Source organism: Solenopsis invicta, chromosome 16 (genome assembly GCF_016802725.1).
Source record: "Solenopsis invicta isolate M01_SB chromosome 16, UNIL_Sinv_3.0, whole genome shotgun sequence".
NCBI classification, from domain to species: Eukaryota; Metazoa; Arthropoda; class Insecta; order Hymenoptera; family Formicidae; genus Solenopsis; species Solenopsis invicta.
The window spans coordinates 9,419,695-9,446,451 of record NC_052679.1 but is presented as its reverse complement, the minus strand read 5'-3'; the positions used below and the strand labels follow the sequence as shown (position 1 = coordinate 9,446,451).

Below are 26,757 nucleotides of genomic sequence, written 5' to 3'. Positions count from 1 at the left end.
GGAGCTCCAAGCCTTCCTGGCCAGGGAGTTAGCCAAGTTCGAGGAGGTGCGAGGGCCGACCGACCAGGCCAGCCACCACATCCGGCTAAAAACAAGCGTACCGATCAAACAACGGTACCGACCGCGCAACCCGGCGATGCAAAGCATCATCGATGAGGAGGTCCGCAAAATGGAAGAAGCCGGTGTTATCGAGCCATCAACCAGCGCATGGAGCTCCCCGGTGGTGATAGTACGGAAAAAGGACGGGAAACACCGTTTCTGTATTGACTTCCGGAAGGTAAACGAAGTTACCGAGCGGGATGCATACCCCCTACCGCAAATCCCCGCCACACTGGACAAGCTGCGCGGGGCCGATACCTTACTACGCTCGACCTACAGCAAGGATATTGGCAGATTCCACTCACGCCCGATAGCCGGCCAATCACCGCCTTCACCGTTCCGGGCCGGGGCCTAATGCAGTTCACCGTCATGCCTTTCGGACTGCATTCGGCTCCGGCGACGTTCCAACGTTTGCTCGACCGGATCCTGGGCCCCGAATTAGAACCTCACGTGTTCGTCTACCTAGACGACATCATCGTGACCAGCGCAACGTTCTCCGACCATCTACAGCACCTGCGGGAGGTTTTTCGGCGACTACGCCAAGCCAAGCTCCGGTTAAATCCGGAAAAATGCCAGTTCTGTCTCAACGAACTTAAATACCTGGGCCACATAGTGGATGGCCAAGGAATCCGCACCGATCCCGATAAGGTTCGCGCCGTCGCACAGTGGCCAACCCCGACAAACGTGCGACAAGTCCGACAATTCGTGGGGCTCGCGTCATGGTACCGCCGTTTCACACCTAGCTTTTCCGAGACCGCCGCGCCACTCACCCGCCTCACGCGAAAGAACGCCCGATGGACGTGGGGACCCGACGAGGAGGCCGCTTTTTGCGAGCTCAAGCGCGCGCTCACCTCCGCACCCACCCTCGCGTGTCCAGATTTCTCGCGCCGGTTCGTCCTTCAGACGGACGCCAGCACGTACGGTCTTGGCGCCGTCCTCTCGCAGCACTTCGACGAGGGGAGCGCGTCATCGCGTACGCCAGCCGGTCGCTCAACGGCGCGGAGAAGAATTACAGTGCCACCGAGCTCGAGTGCCTGGCCGTGGTATGGGGCATCAGGCACATGCGTGGTTACCTGGAAGGGTACGAGTTTACGGTCATCACCGACCACCAGGCCCTCCAGTGGCTGCGCCGCCTGGATTCCCCCACCGGCCGACTCGGCCGATGGGCCCTCGAGTTCCAACAGTACACGTTCGACGTCCGGTACCGCGCGGGAAAACTCAACCGAGTCGCCGACGCGCTCTCTAGGTTGCCGGCCGTGTGCAGCAACCAGGCGCACCCCGTATGCCCGTGGTACCGCCGCCAGCTCCTCCGCGTACGGGAGCGACCGGGGGATTTCGCGGACTACACAATCCGAAACAATCGACTGTACCGCCGTATACTCCATTCGACCAATTTCAAGGACGAACCGGCCGAGACACAATGGAAGCGATGCATACCTCGCGACGAAAGAGGGACCGTGCTGGCACGGGTACACGACCACCCTGCCGCCGGTCACCTTGGCATCGCCAAAACCATTGCCCGAGCCGCGGAGCGTTACTACTGGCCAGGAATGTTCTCTGACATCGCGCGTCACGTACGGGCGTGCGCCAGTTGCCAGGCGCACAAGAGTGCCCAGGTCCGACCGGCCGGACTGATGCACGCAACCCACGTGGAGGCGCCTTGGGAACAGGTCACCACGGATCTAGTGGGACCCCTCCCACGGTCCACCAACGGAGCCGCTTGGCTGCTGGTCTTGCAAGACCGCTTCACCAAATGGGTAGAGCTGGTGCCGCTGCGGCGAGCGACCGCCACCGCCATCGCCCAGAACATCACGGACCGCGTCGTCTACCGCCACGGTTGCCCCGAGATCCTAATCTCCGACAACGGGACACAGTTCGTGGCAGGGCACGTGCGCGAACGGCTGCGCGACCTGGGCATCCGCCACCGGACTGCTCCAGTACACGCCCCTCACTGCAATCCCGTCGAGAGGACCAACAAGACGGTCAAAACCATGATCGCGCAATTCGTGGGCCGGGATCACCGCCGCTGGGATCAGCACATCACGGCACTGCAGTTCGCGTACAACACCGCCGTCCACGACGCCACCGGCTACACGCCCGCTTACCTAAACCACGGGCGAGAGCTTGAGACGCCACCACGGGACACTGACGGGAGACCCACACCGACAGCCGCTCCAGCCACCAACCAGCGACGACTCCAGGAAGCATACGAGGTGGTCCGAACAAACCTCGCCCGAGCTTTCAACCGTCAAGAAGGGTATTACAATTTGAGGAGACGGGCATGGAAACCCGCCATAGGAGACATCGTCTGGAAGAGGGACCATCCCCTCTCGAACAAGGGCAAGGCCTTTAACTCGAAATTAGCCCCCAAGTACATCGGACCGCTGGAGGTCCGAAAGATCCACTCGCCAGTCGTCGTCGATCTGCGGGACAAGCGCGGTAAATGGCATCGTCACATACATGTGCAGGACCTTAAACCGGGTCATCGGCACGAACAGACCCGAGGAACAGACCACGCGGAGACGGACCATGAGGAAGCAGACGACGCGGAAGCAGACGACGCGACCGCAGACGACACGGAGATGGACGCCATGACAGACGACGGCGGGACCGACAAATCCGGAGCAGACGACGCCGACGATGATGCTGCAGGAACAGACGACAGACTGGCCAGCAACGGGGCTCGTGCCGATCACGCCCGGACGGCGTGACTGCCGGAAGGGAAGGAGCTACTTCCCCCAATTCAGAACGATATATAAGGAGGACCACCGCAACCAGGAAGCAGCAGAAAGATCCGAATCCACCATGGAATCCGACCTGGACGCAATCCTCACCACACCGGCCAACGACGCCGAGTTCGAAATCATCTGGCAGAGGATGATGCACACCACGCCAGCCCCACCGAACCTGTTCCCGTCGCCGCCACACCGACGACCAAGTCCGACAACCACGGGGACCTCGGAAAACTCCGTGCGCAGCATCCCGCCAAGGCCTCTCCGCACGCAACGCCGCTCCGACGGTCGGCGAAGCTTGCCCGTCCTTCAGGGGGCATCACCAACCGCCCCAAGGCGTACAAGATCGGTCACTGCCATCCGCGCCCCGCCGCCAGACCTGGTACAAAGGGCCAAACCTGCTAAGCGCACTCCCGCACCCTCGACGAGCCGAGCAACTAGGCACCCAGTGGTTGGCGTACGGATACAACGCTCGACGGCGACCAACGCACGGAAACTGGCTGCGCTACTGGCCGAACCACCACCGATGCCACGACGGGCCAAACAACTGGATAAGGAGACACGGCAGGAGCGAACGCGTCGCCAGCTAACGGCGCTGTTCGGGGACCCGTTGTCGGACCTAGAGGACGACAACGGGGCTGCCACCGTCACCACACCTCTAAACTGCGCAGAGGGAGCCGACCAGCCTCACCAGAACGCAATCTCCACGCCGCCGGAAGAGATCTTCGCAACACCGGGGCCAGCCATCGCGGGAACCACCACCCAGCAGACCGCCGCCAGCGAACCCACCGCTCCGACACCGGTCTCGCCAGCAGACGCCAAGGCCTCTAAAGCACCGGAGACCGCAGCCACCACCAAGAGCGGTGCACGCCCGGACCGACCGCCAATACCGGTGCGAGTCACCGACGACCTAACAGTGCACGTGCCATACTACGCGGCCACGATTTCGCGAGTATACAAGATCCGTCTCGCCAACCGCCGCTTCACGCTTCGTTTCGGTCGTAATGGCCAGTGCCACTACGTGCGGGAATTCCCGGCGTAGTGGCCAAAGTTCGCCACTCACAAAGGGGGGGGGGGTGATGTAACAAAACGCCCCTCCACCTCGCGCGCACGACCACTCCGCTCCGTCCACCCGAGCAATACACCGGCAGAACGCCACGTGCGCGCACCGAGCTAACCTGCCGTCGCGATCACGCGGCAGCACGCGCGCCGCCCGTGGCGTTCGACAACGCTCCCACTCCGGGCCAGCCGACCGAACGCACGGATTAGTCCGCCCAACCGTGCGTTCGGATATATAAGCCGGCAGTGGGAACGCCGAGAGAGATCTTCCCAGTCCGCCGAATCCGACAGGTCGAGTATCCTCGACCGCACTCCGACTCCCAAGAGGACGAGAATACTCGCCTCATCCTGACTCCCCTCGACGAGCATCCTCGTCGTTCCGGCTAGCCGAGTATCCTCGGCTAATCCTGTCATACCGAATACCGTACACCACCAATCACGGCGAGCATCCTCGCCGTAGCCGAGTATCCTCGGCTAATCCTGTCCTACCGAACACCGTACACAGCCAATCACGGCGAGCATCCTCGCCGTGCTCCGTAGCCGAGTATCCTCGGCGAATCACCGCCCACGACGAGCATCCTCGTCGAGTCCGCAGGCTGGGTATCCCTAGCCAATCCCATCCGTCCTCTCCCTCAGGGAAGAGTCTCTCGTAACCTAAAGCCTCGTCAGGGCATCCGCGTCCTGACGAGAACTTCGCCTCTTTTTGCACGAGGCGGCTCGGGCGAGACGCGGAATCGTCGCCGACGCTCCAATCTCGCGTTCCGCGACTCCCCGACCACCCCGGACACCGTGTCCGTTTAAAAACACCGCGTTTAGTTAAGTTCTTATTATGTATCTTTTGTAAGTAGATTTATTACGTGTCGCTTTACCATTTCACCCGTGTTATTACGGACATCACAATTTGATTCTTTTAGTGTAAATGTAATCCCGGCTCTCGCTTAACGTTTTCATTGAGCAAGCGCGTCGTCGTCCATGCACCGTCACCCAAGCTAGCGATTCCGACAGCTCAACGGCGATTGGCCGCCGCGACTACCGCAAGCCAATCGCGTCCCCGCTTAGGCTAGGTCCACTCGCCACGAGGCGCTAGACTCAATAAGCCATAAGGCTATGTGTAAATATTGCAGCTAAATAAAGATCTCATATGTTTGTCAGCTGAATACCGAGTGCGATTATTATACCGAACCCGACCAATCCGGCGAGCTCATCCGCAACCGTATCCTGACACCTACCCGAACCGCACGAAAACCACCAGCGTTACAAATTAATTAAATATAGATATCACGTATACATTTACACGTATTGTTGAAATTAAGACAATTTAATAGAAAGTTACTTGTTAGTATGCGTGTCAAGTGTTCGGTGTAAACTAGGTCTTTATGATTAACGTAACGACCAAGTTACCCAGGGAGAAATGATAGGTCGGATCGACGTCGAATTGACGTCATTTTGACGGTCGAAATGAGATCAAATTTGACGTCAACATCGACGTTAAAATGTTCAAATTTCGATGCCATTTGGATGTCAATATCAATGTGTATAAAACATTTAATAAATGTAATATTAACATTCTTTCGGTACTAGTCAACGAGAAATAACCTATATATCGAATCAACATCAAAATGAAATCGACGTCAAATTGATGTCAATTTGACGTCGAAATAATCGACGTCAAATTGATGTCAATTTGACGTCGGAATAATTTCGACGTCAAATTGACGTCAATTTGACGTCGATTCCATTATCATTTTCCAGGAATCGTTTAATGGACTGGAAGGATGGAAAAAATTATACCAGAAGTTAAAATTTTCATTAAAAATATATTTTATTAAAAAATATAATATAAATAAAATTATAAATGTTAAATGCCCTATTAATAAAATGCAATTATATTGTATATTAAAGTATTCGTGGCGCCATATGTTTCATTGAATTTCAATACAGTTATTTGAAAAACTTTTTTTTTAAATAATAAAAATAACTAAAATTTTATTACTTAATTTAACAAATAATAAAATTTAACTTGTATGACAAGTTGCTATAGCGTTATAAAATCTAACAAACTACCAATAATATAATCCTTTGCAAATTGCACATGAAACAAAATACAAACTACCAATAATATATGTCACAAATTGCACATGAAACAAAATACAAACTACCAATAATATAATATGTCACAAATTGCACAAAAAAGGTGATAATAGTAACTCTTTTTGGATAACAGTGATATTTTAGTGACATGTAAAAAAAAAGTAACAAAAAGTGACTAAATGACAGCGCTTCTTATTGCTTACGCCAAGCAGCATTTCGTAGCCAATTCCTGACTGTAGTTAAAGTTTCTGATAAATCACTGTTCGGAAATTTTATTAGTATCACTCCTAGAACAAAAATACAATGAAGAAAAACAAGTATTCTGTAAATCTCTGAATTATTTAATATCAAGGTTAGGTTGGGTGTGTGTGTGTGTGTGTGTGTACTCATATAAAAAAAACAATATTTTGCAATTTTATGTAAAATTAATTTATAAATAAAATATTAAATTTATTTGATGATCTATATTGTAATTTTTTTATTTATAGTAATTTAATTTGTAGAAATTATGACATTCTTATATAATATAGATAATACTTCTCAAAAATAATTGTTAATTTAACTTAAGATAATTTAATTTTTTAACATAACATTAATTTAATTTTTTGTTCATCAACTTTCAACGTAATTAAATTAATTTTATAAGTTATTAAGTTGAATTTATTTTAGAAAAATAAATATTAAAATACTTTACACTGTCCAATACACAATAAACCGAAAACTTCAAGAAATAAAATATTTAAATGAAGACAAATACCTTGAACTAATTCCCATAGTTTCAACTGTTTAAATGATCTTTTAATTTTCAGAGTATTTTGAGGATTCTGACCATCAAAATTGAAATGTATGGCCAAGGAATTGGTCATCAATTTTGTCATAAGTTTTGATACAGCAGTTTTCTCTTCATTTTCCAAAACTAAAGTCTTGAAGTAATAGCACTGCAAGAAAGAAAAAAATCATCAGTATTTATATAATATATATTAAAAAATATATTTCATATAACTATAAGAATATATAAAAAATATAGCAAATAATGTTCTAAAAGAATCATAAAAATAAAAATGTATCAAGTTATATAAGCTTAATAAAATATTTACCGCTGCTGAAAGATTTACATCTTTAGATATAAATTTCTCAAACTCTTCAAGTCTTTTAATATCATTTAAAGGCAGAGGGGGTAGATTTGGAGGTCTATTGATGACAGCCTGTTCTGGAAGCAGACTTTTATTTAAGTTTGCTAGGTTCATCATAAGTACGTCAATTTTGCTGTTAATGTCATATAATATTTTTTCTACTATTTTTAAACGTTTATCAGAATCTAAAAATAAGAAAATATGTAAATGATATAAATTATATTACAACTTGTGTGTGTGTGGGGGGGGGAGAGGGGGTGTGTAATTGTGTATAAGTCAAACAAAAAATTGTTTACAAAAGGAAGAAACGTCTTGTAATATGTTCAGGAATAATGTTTCAAGAACTAACAATTATTCTGAATCGCTCTGTATATGTGTATGCATGTTTAAGTGGAAAAAAATATTAAACATACCTGATGCATTAAGATCCTTTGTTAAATTATGAACAGGTGGATCTAACTTCTTTTTCCTAGAGGAAAATGGACTGCTCTCTTCTTTTGTAAATAGTGAAGTATCTTTCATCGGTGAATGAAACGGAGGATTTATCTGATTGTATTCTTCAAATTCTAAATCATCAGATTTTCTTGAAATATCAGATACTTTCGAGGGACTTGCAATAGATATGTGTTCTTCAAAAGAAAGTGATGTTGACTGATTTTCTGAAGTACATGATGAAGTTTTTGAGGTTCCTGCAAAAGACATGGAACTTTCAGGTTTTTTTATTTTTTCTTTGGCCTTTATCTTAGCATTATCATATAATTCTTGGAGCACATTCTTTTTTGGAGATTTTATATTTTCAGATGCACATGGATTCTTCACATAATTGGATTTAAATTGCTCTTGCGATGATGATTGTAGTTGTGAATGTGCAGTGAGTAATTTAACATTTTTCTCCTCAGCCTTTTTCACAGCCTTCTTCCTTTCACTAACGAGTTTTTTAAGTAAATTTTCACGAGTATTTTCAAGGAGACAATAATTAGATGTATCAGATCTTGTTGATAATTCAGAACTACTTGTTTCTAAAAGAATGCTTTTATTATTAATCTCTGGAATAGGCAGTACATTAATTTCTTCATTATTTTCTTCATCGAATGAAGATTCTGCCTTGTAAATTGCGGTTATTCGTTTTCTTAAATCGTTGCGTTTTAATTGAATTCTATGTTGGCGAACTAATTTCTTAATAACTTTATTCCTCGCATTTCTACGATACTTCTATATGCACATGAAAAACAACATAGTAAATAAAAATAATAATATTAATACATGTTGTGCACGTTGCATTCACAATAATATATAAATCTTAACAGAATGAAAATTTTAAACAAATATAATGACAAAAGCAAAAAACGTAATATTATAGCAGTGTAATTATTAATGATTATAATGTCATTGTACAAGTACAGGTTAGATGTTATAAAATGGAACTGAAAGTACTATAGATTTAATTAAACAATAGAACTGGAAAAAGATTAGAGTGATTTAATTTTGTAAGAAAGATAGAAAGAATTAAATAACAAATTATGAGATTCAGCGTTTTTACACTTGAGGCTCAAGAGCGAGTTTAATCATACTCACATCAACGCATCATATAACCTATATTTCTAACAAAGATTTTCACAACGCTTATAAAACAAAAAAATAAATAAATGTCATTGTTTAACCAAATATTTGAAAGAATAATTTTTGAACGTTTAGTAAAATAATAACATTTAACCTGTACAATGAGAGTATTATGAGAGCACATAAAGCATACATTTTTAATTAAACAATCATTTAGTAACACATTATAAATAAAAATTATAGTTCATATTCAACTTATTTATGAAGTAGACTTCTCAAGAACACAGAAATAGCAAGCAAGATAAATAAAAGAAAAATCACATTATGGGAATACTTACCGGTGGACTTTCACTCATTTTTGATGATTAATTATTTTATCTTTTATTGAAGCACGACTCAATATGACTCAGCAGTTATCACAGTAATACACAATGTCAGATGATGATCGTAAAAAGAAATAGAAAGCAATTCGATACACTACACGTGGTCAGGACGTTGCAGGCAGTTGCAGGAGTCACACTGTAGTACAGAGTAGAGTCCTATATAAAGAGAGAAGCGACATCGAACCCCCACCACAACCTTCAGTATCCAATTGAGTCCTCCACCGCCATTTTGGGACCGCTCTAACGTCATCAAACACCATTCGTATCATTCTGCAACAGCTGTGTTCACAATATGGCTGCTCGCTTAGCCAATCAAGTATCAATCAGATTACCAATCAGAGCTTCGGACATCAATGTCGCTTCTCTCTTTATATAGGACTCTAGTACAGAGGATACGCATGTAACGAATGATCATGGATGTATCCTTTTAGCGCCGCTTAAGGTTGGTTTAGAATAATCGTAACCGTAAGAAATTGGCCAATCATAGTTGATTTATAAAAGATTAATTGACTATGATTGGCCAATTTTTTATGGTAACGACTATTATAAACCAACTTTCAATAAAAGATCGCGGATTTAAATGCAAATTATAATCATTGTGAACAAGCGTATCTCCTCCTCTATATATATATATATATATATATATATATATATATATATATATTTACACACACACACACACACACACACACACACACACACACACACTATATATATATATATATATACACTCCTATAGTTTCTGCAGCGCCCTTTTTTTCTTACAATGTTTATGCACCCAATCTAAATAATTTAAACGTGTTATCATGTAAATAAGTTTCTCTATATATACAATTAAATATAATAATAATAATTTAATTTTCTGTTTTATACATAATTAATTTTTAAATTTCAATTACCGGTAAAAAATTATTATGTAAAAAATATATATAATTATGTATAAAATATGTTCATATATGTTTTCTTATTGTTTGGTTATTTAAAATAATTTTAAAAATCTAATTTAAAAAAATTACATTCTTATTTAAAACAATACAAATAATACTTTTAAAAATTAACTTTTAACTTAACTTACTTTAATCTCTTTTAATGCAATTTTTAATTAATTTAATTTTTTATTCAATTTTTAAATTTTATTAAACTTAAATTTTTTTATCGGTATTATTTAACTAAACCTATCAAAGATTGTAAATGTTGCGATGCAATCGACGTCAAATTGTTGGAAAACATCGACGTCAAATTGACGTCGATGTCTCGACTTGGAAATGTTTTAGACGCCATCGACGTCAAATTGACGTCGATTTGACCTATCATTTCTCCCTGGGTAAGTTTTAAGGTGCAATTTCACGCAGCGAGTAAAAGCTGGCGTTTTATTCCCACTCAATCGCAACGCAAAGCAGCGTTAAAAAGCTAAACGCTATCGCTTCTATCTTTTTCATGTAGCGAATAAAAGCTGGCGTTTTACCCTTACTCCACCCAACTCCACCGCAATGCAAAGCAGCGTTAAAAGCGGCAATTGCTAAGTACATAATCTGACATAACCGCAAAAATGGAGTTGGAATATTATAATCAATATATCGAGTATGTAAAATATTATAAACACACAGTGGCGGTTATAGCTGAAATTAGAAGACGACGTATAGCTGCTGCAATTGCTGCAATGTATTTGTTAAAAAAAGAAAAAAAAATAGATTAAAAAAAAGTTTTGGGTAGCTCCGATTTTTGTAAATCGTAATGAGCACAATTTCTTTTTTGCATTGGGCCAAAATTGTTATTAATGTATTTACCGCTTTTAGGATAAAAATAATATGAATTTTTATTTATGTAACATTCATTATATCCCTCCATACAAAAGTGCCGATATATTTCTTCACTTTCTTGTATGATACAAACAAGTGTTTTGCACACACCACAAGTATATGAGGGTACACCCAAGGACTTTGATTCTGTCCATGGGGAAATTTTCCAAACTGAGAAGTCACCACTTTCTACATACTCGCAATTCATGATTAATGAAACGACTAGAGCTTATTGGTCGTTACGTTAATCATGAACTGTAAATATGTAGGAAGATAGCGACTTTTCAGTTTGGAAAATTTCCCCATGGACAGAATTAAAGTCCTTGGGTGTACAACAGAAGTATAACAGAATTTCCTACAATATAAAAAACACAGTTATTAACACAATGTAACAAATAAAGCTATCTAACATAAATAAAAAACAAAAAGCAACCTAGCCTAAAAGTATGCTTACTATATGTATATAATATATATTAATTTTGTTTGTATTTTCAGATGATGTCGATTGATTTAACCTTTCAGTAATTTTTTTCTTGTATATTTACATTTGGAAGGTAATTAATTTGAAATGTAATATTTAAATTTCAGCGTCGTTTTGCTAAAAGTTGGACTGTGTCGAACTTTGAGCGTTTATTCGCTGGATTCGCCAAATTGATGGAGAGGGGGTAAAACGCCAGCTTTTATTCGCTGCGTGAACTTGCGCCTTTAGTCGTTTCATCAATCATGCCGTTTGTTTTCTATTCCTGCACTAGACTACACTGGAACGTTTCTTCTTGCTTTCACTAACTTTCAAATATATATCTATTTCATTTTAAGTGCACACTAATTCAGGGAATTCAGGAACAGAAAACAAACGGATGAACTGCAAGTATGTAGAAAGTAGTGACTTCTTAGTTTGGAAAATTTCCCCATGGACAGAATCAAAGTCCTTGGGTGTATATACAGTTTAATTGATAGAGCTATATTATTATCTCATCCTTCATTCTATCAAAAAAATTTAGAATTTATAATTGACATATTTTTGACTAATGGGTATCTTATTGATTTAATCTTTGACAAGATGCAAAAGAGACTGAAGAAATTGTTCTTTAAAATTAAAGAAGGCGAGATGCCTGTCTGAGAAGAAACAACAAAAAAAAATCATTGTTGTTCCGTACATAAAAAATGTTTCTAAATCGGTATCATCGACAATAGACAAAAATCAGTTTACTATAGGCTACAAATGTCTGAACAGACTTAACGGTATTATGAAAAGACATAAGGACAGAGATCCAATAGATGACAACAACAATGTTATATATAAAATCTTATGTAAATAAGATGCAAAGGAATACAAAGTAGTGTTTTAAGGAAAATCGTTGCTTGTTTAATTTGGAGACGAATACTCGTTCTGATTCTTTTTCCAATGTGACGTGTGTGTGGAACGTTGTTCCACATAAAATTTTATATTTTTACATGTAAATAATATTTTGTATTGTTATTTACTCTGAAACATAAATTAAAATTATAATTCAAATTAAATCTTTTTTAACAAAAAGGAAAAAGGACACAAGAGATATTTTTTTTGTAAATTAAACATTTATTATGTTTACATTATTGTATTCTGTTTTAATAAATATAATTATTTTTTTTCTATGTCTAATATATATTACATGTAACAATGTTTTGTATTTTTGTGTGTATTTTTAACAATATGTTATAGGCTGTTTTGTATTGTTGTGTGTATTTTTAACAATGTGTTATAAGCTGAAATAAGGCATTAATAAATTCAAATACAACAGTTACCTTATTATTATATAATAATTATATAACAAAGTAACAACTTATGCTACATTTATATTACATTAAAATAAATTTATAAAATTGTTATATAAATGTTTGGTTCAATTAATATAACGTTTTAGTAACACGTTATATGGATGTTATATAACTGCAATTTTGTATGAGTGGGAAATTAAAACTAACATGCAAGTTACATGTAACGCACACGTTATATTGCCATTACTTTCTGTTTTATTAAGCTAATATAACTGTTTTATAATTGTGTTTACTGGGCATTGTGTATCAAAACGCGTTAAAGTATATTTTTATCTAAATTTGCATTTGATGAAGCCTCATTTTATATAATTATCAAAATATCAACTTGTTAAATATAAATATCAAACCTAATTATATCACAAAAGCATTATTTTTATTTACGTATGTATATTAGCTTATCCTGTTAACGCAATGCAATACCATAAAAGTTAACCCCTTCAATAATACCTCTTCAAACTGTTACCACACTGTTACCACACTTTTATTCTAATTTCGAAATACATACAATTTATTAATTCACTAAATTTTCACCTTTTCGTTATCACGGCTGATGGCAAAAAAGTTCACGTGAAAAAGTTCATATTTCCGCTCATGAGTGAGTTACATGATACCCTGGAATCATATAGGATTGTGCAGTTCACGTGAAACTTTTTTCTTTCACGTTTTCGCCCTAGGGAAAATGTTACATGATCGCCCCCTAGTTTGGAAAATTTTCCCATGGACAGAATCAAAGTCCTTGAGTATACATACAAACGTCCCAATGTTAAACTTTAATTGTAATTTTCTTAAAAAGCAAAGCCCATTCACGCTAATCCTTTTACACTTTTAATATACTTCTTCCTCCTTTTCGAATAAGCTATGATTCATCTCATTTGGCATTTTACAGTTCTTGCCCACTCCTTATTAGTATAATGTCCTAAGTCTGTCCCATTATTGTCCGGGACATTCAGGATGAATTTAAGATCATTTTGAGGACGTCTTGTGCTATTAGGAATTTGATAAATCTTAATTTTTAAGTACATTAAATAAATTTTCTTAAGCATAGAAGTTAGGTTATATTCATTTATTGAAATATATTTCAATATATAAAACACATTTCACGTTTTACATGTAATATTCTTCGCAACGGGTGACACTTCAACACTATTCAATACCCTTGAGACACAAGACACAAAACAGTTGTTGTACGTTACTAAAGTCAAAGACTTAAGTCATAAAACTTGTTTTAAGTTTATAAGTCAGCCATTCTGCTCAGGCCCTAAGAAATTGACCAATCAATCTCGATCTACAATAGATGTAGTAAGCCTTAAGCCTTAAGAAATTGGCCAATCATAGTTGAATATGAGAAGAATAATCGATCATGATTGATAAATTTTTTACGGCTTAAGGATTACAACATTAATTGTAAATAGCGTTTTCAACTGCAATGGGTTTTAATCCAAGTTTGTCGCCATCTGCCGAAATCGTCCAATTAGAACGGACGATTCTTCGTTTCAATTAGACGATTCCGGCAAATGGCGACAAATCTGGATTAAAACTCACTGCACTCAAAAACGCTATTATAGTTAAATATGAGGAGAATACGTCCCAGTCTATTATTAATGTTATAAACTTTAAGCCGTAAGAAATTGACCAATCATAAACGATTATTTTCCTCATATTCAACTATGATTGGTCAATTTCTTACGGCTTAAGACTTACTATACCTATTGTAGACCGGGACTAATCGACCATGGTTGGTCAATTTCTTACGGCTTAAGGCTTATAGGCTTTCTACAATAAGCTATAATCGGTATCATAAATCATAAGTCATAAAAATTGACCATTCACAGACAAATGTAAAGAGAATATTCAACAGATTGATCGATTTTTATGGCTTATGACTTAAGATTGGTTTATGCAGGACGTAATTGCTAACTTATGCTGAAAAATGTAAAAAAAAAACAATCATAGTCGATTATTCTTCTGTAAATCGGTTATGATTAGTCAATTTCTTACAGATTCCGGCATAAGTTATCGGTTACGGCCTGCATAAACCAACCTTTATGATACCGACTAAGGGTTGGTTTATAATAGCCGTTACCGTAAGAAATTCACCAATCATAGTCGACTATTCTTTTACACATCGACTATGATTGGTCAATTTCTTACGGTTACGGCTATTATAATCCAACTTTAAAGGTTGGTTCATGCAAGCCGTAAAGGCTATAAAGGCTTTGTTTACACCGACTACTTGATACACGTAATATTTAGTAACTTTCTATTTAATTATCTTAATTTCGATAATAAATTTAATGAATAGTATACTAAACTGGTATAGTCGTTAGCTAAAAGGTAGCGACACATTTTTTTTATGGTAGATGGTTTGATGCTTAATTGGTTGGATCCACAGGTAAGAACCAATGACGTTCGCCGTTTAATGAGCAAGTCTACATTTCAAAAACAATCGAAGAAAATGTGTTGTAACCTTTTAGCTCACGACTATACAATATGAATCAAGATAATTAATTAAATATAGATATCACGTATACATTTACACGTATTGTCGAAATTAAGACAATTTAATAGAAAGTTACTTGTTAGTATGCGTGTCAAGTGTTCGGTGTAAACTAGAGGCTTGTTTTCTATTCCTGCACTAGACTGCACTGGAACGTTCCTTCTTGTTTTTACTAACTTTCAAATATATATCTATTTCACTTTAAGTGCACACTAATTCAGGGAGTTCAGGAACAGAAAACAAACAGTAGGTCAAAGCGGGGTGCGCACGATTGGACACCATCACTCACAGCGGCCGATGCCTAGAGTTTTTCCGTTGGTTTGGTTAGATAAGTCAAGATGATTGGTTGGTGTCCAATCGTGCTGTGTCCAAAAGAGTGTCACCCGGTCAAAGCCCGTATCAGACTACGCATTGAAAATTGAAGATTGAAGATTAAAGATTGAGCTTTGGCCAATCAAAATAAAAGGAGTTAAAATTTCCTGGTTTTTATTGGTCAAATTTCAATCTTTAATCTTCAATCTCAAACTTCAATGCGTAGTCTGATACAGGCTTAGCACGCACCTTCCATAACCGTAACCATAAGATGTACCGTAAGAATTATCCAATCCCAGTCGAGAATTAAGAAATAAGAATCTGAGTTCTCGACTGTGATTGGTTAATTCTTACGGTACGTCCTATGGTTACGGTTATGGAAGGTGTGTGTTATAGCCTTAACCGCTAACTTATGTTGGAATCTGTAAGAAATTTACCAATCATAATCAATTTATAGAAGAATAATTGACTATATTGTTTAATTTCTTACAGATTCCGGCATAAGTTAACGGTTACGGCCTAAATAAACCAACTTTAATAGCTTATTGTAGAAAACCTATTAAGGCCGAAGCCTTTATAGGCTTTCTACAATAAGCTGTTAGTCGCTATCATAAATCATAACCCATAAAAACATAAAATTTGACCAATCACAGTCAAATGTGAAGAGAATATTTGACTGTGATTGATCAATTCTTATAGCTTATGACTTATGATACCAACCAATAGTTTATTATAGAAAGCCTATTAGGGCCTCGCACATAAAATGCATAACATTACATAAGCACAACATAAGATCGATGGACCAATGAGCATCCAGCATAAAATCGCCATTGTGGTTTACATAAGATTCCCATTGATCCAGAGGCCTTAAGGTTGGTTTATGCAAACCGTAACCACTAACTTATGTCGGAATCTATAAGAAATTGACCAATCATAATCAATTTATACATGAATAATCAACTATGATTGGTCAATTTCTTACAGATTACGATATAAGTTAGCGGTTATGGCTAGAGTCCTATATAAAGAGAGAAGCGACATCAAACCCCCACCACAACCTTCAGTATCCAATTGAGTCCTCCACCGCCATTTTGGGACCGCTCTAACGTTAGGCCTGTTCGTGTTGCTGCCCTTTTTGAATTAATTTCTTTGTCGTCTCTCTCTTTCTTACGATCGAATATATAGGCTTGTTTTCTATTCCTGCACTAGACTGCACTGGAACATTCTTTCTTGCTTTCACTAACTTTCAAATATATATCTATTTTATTTTAAGTGTACACTAATTCAGGGAGTTCAGGAACAGAAAACAAACGGTATATTTATTTCATCTCGAGTGCAAAAATTTTTGGGGATTTCAAGCAACTCGAACAGACCTGTTATCAAACACCATTCGTATCATTCTGCAAACAGCTGTGGTCACAATATGGCTGCTCGCTTAGCCAATCAAGTATTAATCAGATTACCAATCAGAGCTTCGGACATCAATGTCGCTTCTCTCTTTATATAGGACTCTAGTTATGGCTTGCATAAACCAACCTTTATGCTACGCTTACGCTTTGTTATGCATTTCATGTAAAAGGCTCTTTTTGCATAACTGCACAACCGTATGCATAAGGAAGTTGATTGTCCGTTAACACATGCATAAGGAAATGGACCAATCAGTTTCTTTAATAGACTTTCTACAATAAGCTATTAGTCAGTATCATAAGTCATAAGAATTGATCAATCACAGTTGAATATTTTCTTCACATTTGTGATTGGTCAATTTTTATGGCTTATAACTTATGATACTGACTAAAAGCTATGGCTTTGTTTACACCGAATACTTGATACGCGAAATATTTAGTAACTTTCTATTCAATTATCTTAATTTCGGTAATAAATTTAATGAATAGTATATTAAGCTGGTACAATATGAATCAAGATAATTAATTAAATATAGGGGTGCGCACGATTGGACACCGCACGATTGGACACCACCACTCACAGCGGTCGATACCTAGAGAGTTTTTCCGTTGGTTTGGTTAGATAAGTCAAGATGATTGGTTGGTGTCCAATCGTGCTGTGTCCAAAAGAGTGTCACCCTTAAATATAGATATCACGTATACATTTACACGTATTGTCGAAATTAAAACAATTTAATAGAAAGTTACTTGTTAGTATGCGTGTCAAGTGTTCGGTGTAAACTAGGTCTATACATAATACATATATTTAATTATTTTGATTCATATTGTACCAACATAATATACTATTTTTTTAATTTATTGCCGAAATCAAGACAATTTAATAGAAAATTACTAATTAGTACGCGTATCAAGTGCTCGGTGTAAACAAGGTCGATGGCCTAGTTTACACCGAGCACTTAATACGCGTACTAACTCGTAACTTTCTATTAAATTATCTTACTTCCGACGATGCGTGTATACACGATACATATATTTAATTATCTCGATTCATATTGTACCAGCTTAATATACTATTCTTTAAATATATTGCCGAAATTAAAATAATTTAATAGAAAATTACTAGTTAGTACACCCAAGGACTTTGATTCTGTCCATGGGGAAATTTTCCAAACTGAGAAGTCACCACTTTCTACATACTTGCAGTTCATGATTAATGTAATGACTAGAGCTTATTGGTCGTTACGTTAATCATGAATTGTAAGTATGTAGAAAGATAGCAATTTCTCGGTTTGGAAAATTTTCCCATGGACAGAATCAAAGTCCTTGGGTGTACGTGTATTAAGAACTGGGGTAAACAAGGCCAACATAAGTAATAAAATATGGCCTAGTTTAGGGTGCCGTCACATGGGGCGTAACTTGCGTAAGCGTAACTTGTGCCGACAAATGATATCGTTTTACTGAAACATCAGCTTCCGCCTAGTTACTTTACGCTTTTTACGTTATTATCGTTACGTCGAATTCAATTTCATGCGTAAGAAACGCTGCGTACTAGAGTCCTATATAAAGAGAGAAGCGACATTGAACCCCCACCACAATCTTTAGTATCCAATTGAGTCCTCCACCGCCATTTTGGGACCGCTCTAACGTCATTAAACACCATTCGTATCAATTTGCATACAGCTGTGGTCACAATATGGCTGCTCATTTAGCCAATCAAGTATCAATCAGATTACCAATCAGAACTTCGGACATCAATGTCGCTTCTCTCTTTATATAGGACTCTACTGCGTACACCCAAGGACTTTGATTCTGTCCATGGGGAAATTTTCCAAACTGAAAAGTCACCACTTTCTACATACTTGCAGTTCATGATTAATGTAATGACTAGAGCTTATTGGTTGTTGCGTTAATCATGAACTGTAAGTATGTAGAAAGATAGCGACTTCTTAGATTGGAAAATTTCCCCATGGACAGAATCAAAGTCCTTGGGTGTACAGTGCGTTGCATTGATGCCTGGGGTACCGATTTTGGGGACCACGTTTCTTTTTTGATTATTTTTATGTTTATGACTGAATGCTTCGGTGATCGTTGACGGCAGCATTTGGTCATGAACGTAAAAATAACTAAGAACGAAACGTGGTCCTTAAAATCGGTACCCCAGGCATCAATGCAACGCATTGTACAATCTAAAAATAAAAGCAAAGCATTTTATACACTTACAATTTACAATATTAAATCATAATAAGTTAAAGAAAAAAAGGAGCTTATGTATCATGTGATGACAGATAACTTCCTTGTTGCACCTTCAAAGTGCAATGTTACCATGGAAGGGTTCCGATAGCGCACATCCCGATAGCCCACCAACCAATCATCTTGACTTATCTAACCCAACCTACGGAAAATCTTTAGGCATCTGCCATTGTGAGTGGTTTGTGTGCTATCGGGATGTGCGCTATCGGAACCCGCCGTGTTACCATATATACTTCCTCAATTCTGGAGATTTATAAAATCAAAATTTTTATTGACTCAAACTTCAATATCATATAAATATTTTCGATTTTGCACAGATATCTATACTAAACTAGGGCTGTGTTCCGTTTTTACTGGCAGTACTGAAAATTTATAGTTCACGTCACATATACTATACATTTTCAGTACTGGCAGTTAATATCGGAACACAGCCTAGATGCTAACCTGTGGCATTAGCATATGACATTATTGAGGCAGGAAGGATATCCGGTTTCAGCCATGTTACCTACAACAAAATAGCCGCTCCAATGCCGCTCTTGCTTGGCATTATGGCATGATATCAAAAAAACACACTCGATAATCACAATATGCTCAACGGTGCTCAGCGGTCAAACGGCTCAGTTGCATGGTGGAAGTAACATGGGCTGTGTTCCGATATTAACTGCCAGTACTGAAAATGTATAGTATATGTGACGTGAACTATAAATTTTCAGTACTGCCAGTAAAAACGGAACACAGCCATGGTGTGTGCAGTTTGCAAGCATCTCTCTCTAATTCTTTGCCCTCTCGCTTGTTTTCTGACCGTTCAGACCCCAGGTGTACCAATCTTATTTAACTCCACAAAGTTGTTACAACTGAATATAGTTGTCTTCGTTGCACGCACATCATGTTGTATTCTCTCGGTCTTTTTTTATCGCATACGTGAATATCGTACGAGAGCCTCGAACAGAAGGAAAAGTGTGATTTGCATGTAAGTAATATTTTTTAATATTTTACAATAATTGAAGAAGTTTGTTCATATATTAACATAAATTAAACTGGAAAGGCTTCAAATAAAATTACATAAAATGCAATAAAATGACTCTTTGAAGGTCTCTTTCAATATATAAAAAGAAAAAACAAATACAAAAATTTAATTTTAAAGAATTCTCAGTTAATTATCTCCCAAATTAGTTCGATCCGCCATAAGGCCGCGAACTGCACTATATATAGTGCTTTTCCTAGATCGCTCCGTTTGAAAAGTCGCGATTTTTTTACTCAATCCGCATAAAATGCCGCGAGTAATGTATAAAATTCTTAAGATCGTTCCGCTTGAAAAGCCGCGATCGTTTTACTCGATCTGCACAAAATGCCGCGAGTAAATGTAAAATTGATATTTTACAAACTTTGATTAATTTTTGTGGAAGTTTGACTTGTATAGGTTGCTCATCTACCACGAAAGTCGATGCAGTCTTGTTGAGATAATAACACTCTAAAGGAAGCAGGATCAGTCTTTCTTTAAAAATTTTCGCAAATCGTTGACTAAGTCACCAAAAGTTGGTCTATGTTTATTTTTTGTTGCAAAAATTATGTTTTTGTTGCGGAAATAATTTTTTCATTTTTTTATTTTTTCTCCTTTCATCATTTTTTAAGTATTGCTTCTTATTTATTTTACAATGCACCGACGCACCATCTTCACTAAATTTCAGATAAAATCTCTCGAATTACGTACGTCTTTCGAAATCACGCGTACTACAAACGGTACAAACTGCAATTCTTTCAGAGAAAAAGACACAACGAACATATAGCAGAGTGGGACAAAGATGCAATCATAACAGTTGTAGTAACCTGATATTATCAAACATTTAATTTTTCGAAGTTGGTACACCTGGGGTCTGAGCGGTATCCGAAGCGAAAAAGGGGCGTGGTTTGCGGATTTTGCACACACCATGTAATACTTCCACCATGCTCAGTTGTCAAACCTGTCAAACTAGAGTCCTATATAAAGAGAGAAGCGACATTGATGTCCGAAGCTCTGATTGGTAATCTGATTGATACTTGATTGGCTAAGCAAGCAGCCATATTGTGACTACAGCTGTTTGCAGAATGATACCACTGAACTCAATACATATAGGGTGCTTTCCAGCTACGACACAAGTCGACACTGTGTAACACAGTGTCCATTAGTGTGAGTGAAACAACTAAAATTTTCTCTCTTACACTAATGGACACTGTGTTACACAGTGTCGATTTGTGTCGTAGCTGGAAAGCACCCATAGAAAAGAGCCGTGGCTGGAGAAAAGCGGTCAGAGGAAGAAAGTTACGTTATGTTAATTGTCTCTTTCTGTCGTAGGCCTTTTTTTTAGCGGTACAAGCATCGTCAAAAGTATGCTGACTGATGAATTCAGAGAACGATTCAAAGGCTTTAGAAGGTTTGACTAACTTTTAGATATGATTGTACTATCAAAAATGGCGAGTTTTAAGAGCTTAAGAAGAAAAGAGACAGCCAACATAATGGTAACTTCTCTCTCTGATTGGCCTTTTACACACGATTTCTATAGAACAGCTCTTTCCTGTATGTATTGAGTTCAGTGAATGATACGAATGGTGTTTGATGACGTTAGAGCGGTCCCAAAATGGCGGTGGAGGACTCAATTGGATACTGAAGGTTGTGGTGGGGGTTCGATGTCGCTTCTCTCTTTATATAAGACTCTAATGCTCAATGAACACAGCACGCGTCAACGCGTTATGCGTGGCGAGGTAGCCAATCATTTTTTGCTTTCATGGAAAGAAATAAAAAAGCAAAAGAATGATTGGCTATCCGCCACGCGTAGACGCCATTTTCTTATTGAGTTAGATGGCCGAAACCGGATATCCTGCCGGACACAGTTATTGGGTGCTTTCCAACAAGAGTGCTACAGTGTGACAAAGTGTCACACAAAGAGACACAGTGTAACACAGTTGTGTAGTCTAATTGGAACAGATAAGTTACCAAACACGGTCACTAGAGTGCGTAAACGACTGACTTAGTAAAAAACACAGATTCGAATTGAATCAGAAATCTATCCGTAGAAAATCCAGACTCGTTAAAGAAGGAATTTTACATTATCCAACGTAGGAATAACTTCTTTACAATGCCGACAAAAAAATAAACTTGCAAATTAATCCGATGAAATACGTATAAATAATGAATAATCAACGAATGCATTGTTTTTTAGGCTTATACAATTCTTTAAATAAAAATAATGAATATTGATTACCATCTAAAAATTCTGGGTCTGGTACGTTATTTTCAAACACGAGACATTTTTAGTAAAAATATAAGTCCATTGTGCTAATTTAAAAATGTAGCATGTAAAGAAACGAAAAGTTCAAACTATAATTTTAATTTTGTATGTTAAGGCGACAAAACATAACTGAACATGACTAAAATGTACAGTGCGTTGCATTGATGCCTGGGGTACCGATTTTAGGGACCACGTTTTTTTCTTGATTATTTTTATGTTCATGACTGAATGCTGCGGTAAAGGGCCTCGCACATGAAATGCATAACAGAGCATAAGCGTAGCATAAGACCTCTGGACCAATAAGAATCTTATGTAAATCGATATGGCGACTTTATGCTGGATGCTCATTGGTTCATCGGTCTTATGTTGTGCTTATGCTATGTTATGCATTTCATGTGCTAGGCCCTTAATCGTTGACAGCAGGGGGTCAATCATGTAATTTCACGTGGAACTTTTCACGTTTCACTTTTCACGTTTCACTTTTCACTTTTCATTTTTCATTTTTCACTCATAGAGAGTTCACGTAAATCTTTTCACACACAGCGATTATGTATGAATAATGCGCGGAAGTTTAGTTTGCGTTCCGAAATTCACCATTAGAGACTCTGTCATTGCAACTATCAAGCGATCGTGAAAAAGGTTTCTACCTGCTTTTACAATATAACTTTTACTGTAAAAATTTTATTATATAAAAAAAAATTGTAAAAAAAATATTCATAAATAAATAGCAATATTTCTTAGTTATATTGCATAAACTTAATTTACAAATATAATATATATTACATTTATTTTTAATGATCCATATATTGTAACAACTATTTTATTATGTAGTAATCTAATACTCAAAATTACATTGTAATTTAATTCAAGCATTGTTTTTCAAAATTAATTTTAATTAGTTTTTTATGTGTGCAAATTTTAAAGTAAATTAATTTTATTAGTCATTAAATTTAACTTTGTTTAATTAAAAAATATTGAATAATTTAGAATACGGACCTTGATCAAAACTGAATTCACGGCTCACACATGTATTTTCCAAATTTATAAGTTATAAACACTTACATGATTGATTAATATTCTATTTCACAAGGCGCACCTTTCTTATATCATTATGTATCAAAACGCGTTTAAAGTATATTTTTATCTAAATTTGCATTTGATGAAACCTCATTCTATATAATTATCAAAATATCAATTTGTCAAATATAAATATCAAACCTAATTACATCACAAAAGCATTATTTTTATTTATGTATGTATTACTTTATCCTATCAACGCAATGCAATACCAAAAAGGTTAACCTCTTCAATAATACCTCTTCAAACTGTTACCACACTGTTACCACACTTTCATTCTTATTTCAAAATACGTACAATTTATTAATTCCCTAAATTTTCACCTTTTCGCCATCACGGCTGATGGCGAAAAAGTTCACGTGAAAAAGTTCATATTTCCGCTCATGAGTGAATTACATGATTCCGTGGAATCTTACATGATCGTGCAGTTCACGTGAAACTTTTCACTTTTCACGTTTCCGCCCTAGGGGAAATGTTACATGAGGCTTGTTTTCTATTCCTGCACTAGACTGCACTGGAACGTTCCTTCTTGCTTTCGCTAACTTTGAAACATCTATCTATTTCATTTTAAGTGTACACTTATTTAGAGAGTTCAGGAACAGAAAACAAACGGATGGGCTGTGTTCCGATATAACTGCCAGTACTGGCAGTGGTGAAAAATCCGTTCCGTTATTGGTACGCAGCGCACTGCGACAGCATCTAGTAACATCAATGACGTCATGAATGGTAGCCATATTGCCACTGTGACTACTGCAGCTTCCAAGGTGAGGTAGCTACAGTGCAATATGGCTACTGCAATGCTGTTCCGAAATACGATGCTATAGCAGTGCTGACAGTAATGCAGTAATATTGGAACAGTTGTAACAGTGTACTGTCACATTTACTGCACTGCCAGTAAAAACGGAACACAGCCATGGGCTGTGTTCCGATATTAACTGCCAGCACTGAAAATGTATAGTATATGTGACGTGAACTATAAATTTTCAGTACTGCCAGTAAAAACGGAACACAGCCATGATAGACCCCCAGCATTTGGTCATGAACGTAAAAATAACTAAGAAAGAAACGTGGTCCTTAAAATCGATGATACCCCAGGCATCAATGCAACGCACTGTACCAGTACCACACTTGAAAAAATAATTTATTTGCCCGATGTGTTGGCACTATTGATGTCTGACACGGCCAAACTTAAGATTGAGCTGTGTTTTGCAGTGTCGCTTTGTGTCTCTCTGTGTCATAGTTGGAAAGCACCAATGTAGACACTGTGTTACACAGTGTCGCCTGTGTCTCTTGTTGGAAAGCACCCATTCAGTCGAAGGTAGCGATCTAGTTGTTAAATAAATGTCTGTGACTGGAAGGAGCATAGCCCTATCAGCTCCGTGCATTTAATTGTCCGAGAGTAGATTGACAAGGATGGAGAGATGATGATCCTAACTTGTAATGCGCATGCTCCATACAAATGCGTGCATGGTCGCCATCCAAGGCATCTAAACTAACCTTCAATTGAGCTTTGTAAGTATTGAGTTGTATTGAATTTAGGACGCGTAATCAAAAAACCCCTTTGGAAGAATTGAACACTATTCTACGAAATTGTGACAATAATGTATTGCTACATTTGCAAGGAACGAGATCAGGCGTCTACATATCACATGTAAGTTTAATTATTTACAAGATCTGTTTTTTTAATCACAGAACAGAAATGATTAGATTAATTATTAAACAATATTTAAAGATTCGATTCCATCATATGAATAAGCAACTTTGCGAAAAAGATAATTATATCAGGCACAAATATATGAAACTTGTACTGTTCGATAACCAATAAATAAATATACAAATTATTATTCACATTTGAATGCGTTTTTATTCAGTTAATATAAATTATAATTTTTCACTTCAATATTTTTTTTATCATAAATTAGTTTTTTATTGACCTTTATACATATACTGTTTTGTGCTATAATTCATTTGCCCGCGCTTCCCTGGTCATGCGCATTACAAACTAGTATCATCATCTATTAGCGTTTTTCAGGGTGACACTCTTTTGGACACAGCACAATTGGACACCAACCAATCATCTTGACTTATCTAACCAAACCAACGGAAAAACTCTAGGCATTGGCCGCTGTGAGTGGTGGTGTCCAATCATGCGGTGTCCAATCGTGCGCACCCCCGTTTTTCATTGGGAAAACTAGTGCGCACTGAATGTGCACTTGCTGCAGGTAATTGGGCGTTTCCGTTGGCACCGTCATCGCGCGAACCGAAACGTCCAATTGCCAGCGGTGAGTGCACACTCAGTGCGCACAGGTTTTCCCAATAAAAAACGCTATATCTATCTCTGTCAATCTATTCGACGACACTTTCAAGAGACTATGCTCCTTCTAGTGGCCTAGTTTACACAGGGTGTTTGATACACGTACTAACTAGTAATTTTCTATTAAATTATCTTAATTTCGGCAATAAATTTAAAGAATAGTATACTAAGCTGGTACAATATGAATTGAGATAATTAAATATATGTATCATGTACAGTCATGTTCATTATAGTTGCAACACTTTTTCTTAGATGCGTCTCTGAACAAGCAACTATAACAAGAGCTGAGAACATGATTGGTTCTTACTTGTGGATCCAACCAATTACGTTCGCCGCTCGATGAGCAAGGCTACATTCCAAAAACCATCGAAGAAAAAGTGTCGCAACTATAATGAACACGACTGTATACACGTATCGTCGAAAGTAAGATAATTTAACAGAAAGTTACGAGTTAGTACGCGTATCAAGTACTCGGTGTAAACTAGGCCAGTATTATATGTTCTAAAGCCCTTATCAGACTACGCATTGAAGATTGAGATTGAAGATTAAAAATTGAAATTTGACCAATCAAAACAAGAAAATTTTAACTCCTTTTATTTTGTTTGGCCAAAGCTCAATCTTTAATCTTCAATTTTAAATGCGTAGTCTGATACGAGCTTAAGGTATCAAGTATTGGGTGTGAACAAAGCCATTTATTGTAGACCGAGACTAAACAAATGCACCCTAAAGTCACGAGATTTATAAAGTACCGCAATCATTCCGTCATTTTGGCTCCAACATGCGGCACATTTAAAACGTGCATATGTGTATAAATGTATTTAAATAAGAAAGAAAATCATAAATTATATAAATTAATTTTATTTACAATGGTTCTTATTCACATATAATTTTATTGCAACGCTTTTACTACTATATGTGTTCAATATGCGTTATATATGCGTATTCTATATGCGTTATTAAT

At 38.3% G+C, this 26,757-nt stretch overlaps 2 protein-coding genes across 3 annotated transcripts; one reads left to right on the top strand and one right to left on the bottom strand.

Moving 5' to 3' along the window:
* The first annotated feature begins 2,904 nt into the window (after positions 1-2,904).
* Positions 2,905-4,954, top strand: LOC105206835 (mucin-2-like). Its single transcript, XM_039458326.1, has 2 exons — positions 2,905-3,783; positions 4,805-4,954. The coding sequence occupies exons 1-2, from the start codon at positions 2,905-2,907 to the stop codon at positions 4,952-4,954; spliced, it is 1,029 nt and encodes a 342-aa protein (XP_039314260.1).
* An 825-nt stretch (positions 4,955-5,779) lies between these two features.
* LOC105204903 lies at positions 5,780-9,239 on the bottom strand. Of its 2 annotated transcripts, none has more exons than XM_039458635.1 (5): positions 9,013-9,239; positions 7,528-8,326; positions 7,079-7,191; positions 6,739-6,919; positions 5,780-6,268 (listed from the first exon to the last, which is right to left on the bottom strand). In XM_039458635.1, the coding sequence occupies exons 1-5, from the start codon at positions 9,028-9,030 to the stop codon at positions 6,174-6,176; spliced, it is 1,206 nt and encodes a 401-aa protein (XP_039314569.1). In that variant the 5' UTR covers positions 9,031-9,239; the 3' UTR covers positions 5,780-6,173. The 2 variants fall into 2 exon arrangements, with proteins under 2 accessions (XP_039314569.1, XP_039314568.1); XM_039458634.1 differs by having other exon boundaries at positions 7,079-7,299; positions 9,013-9,235.
* Positions 9,240-26,757: the final 17,518 nt, after the last annotated feature.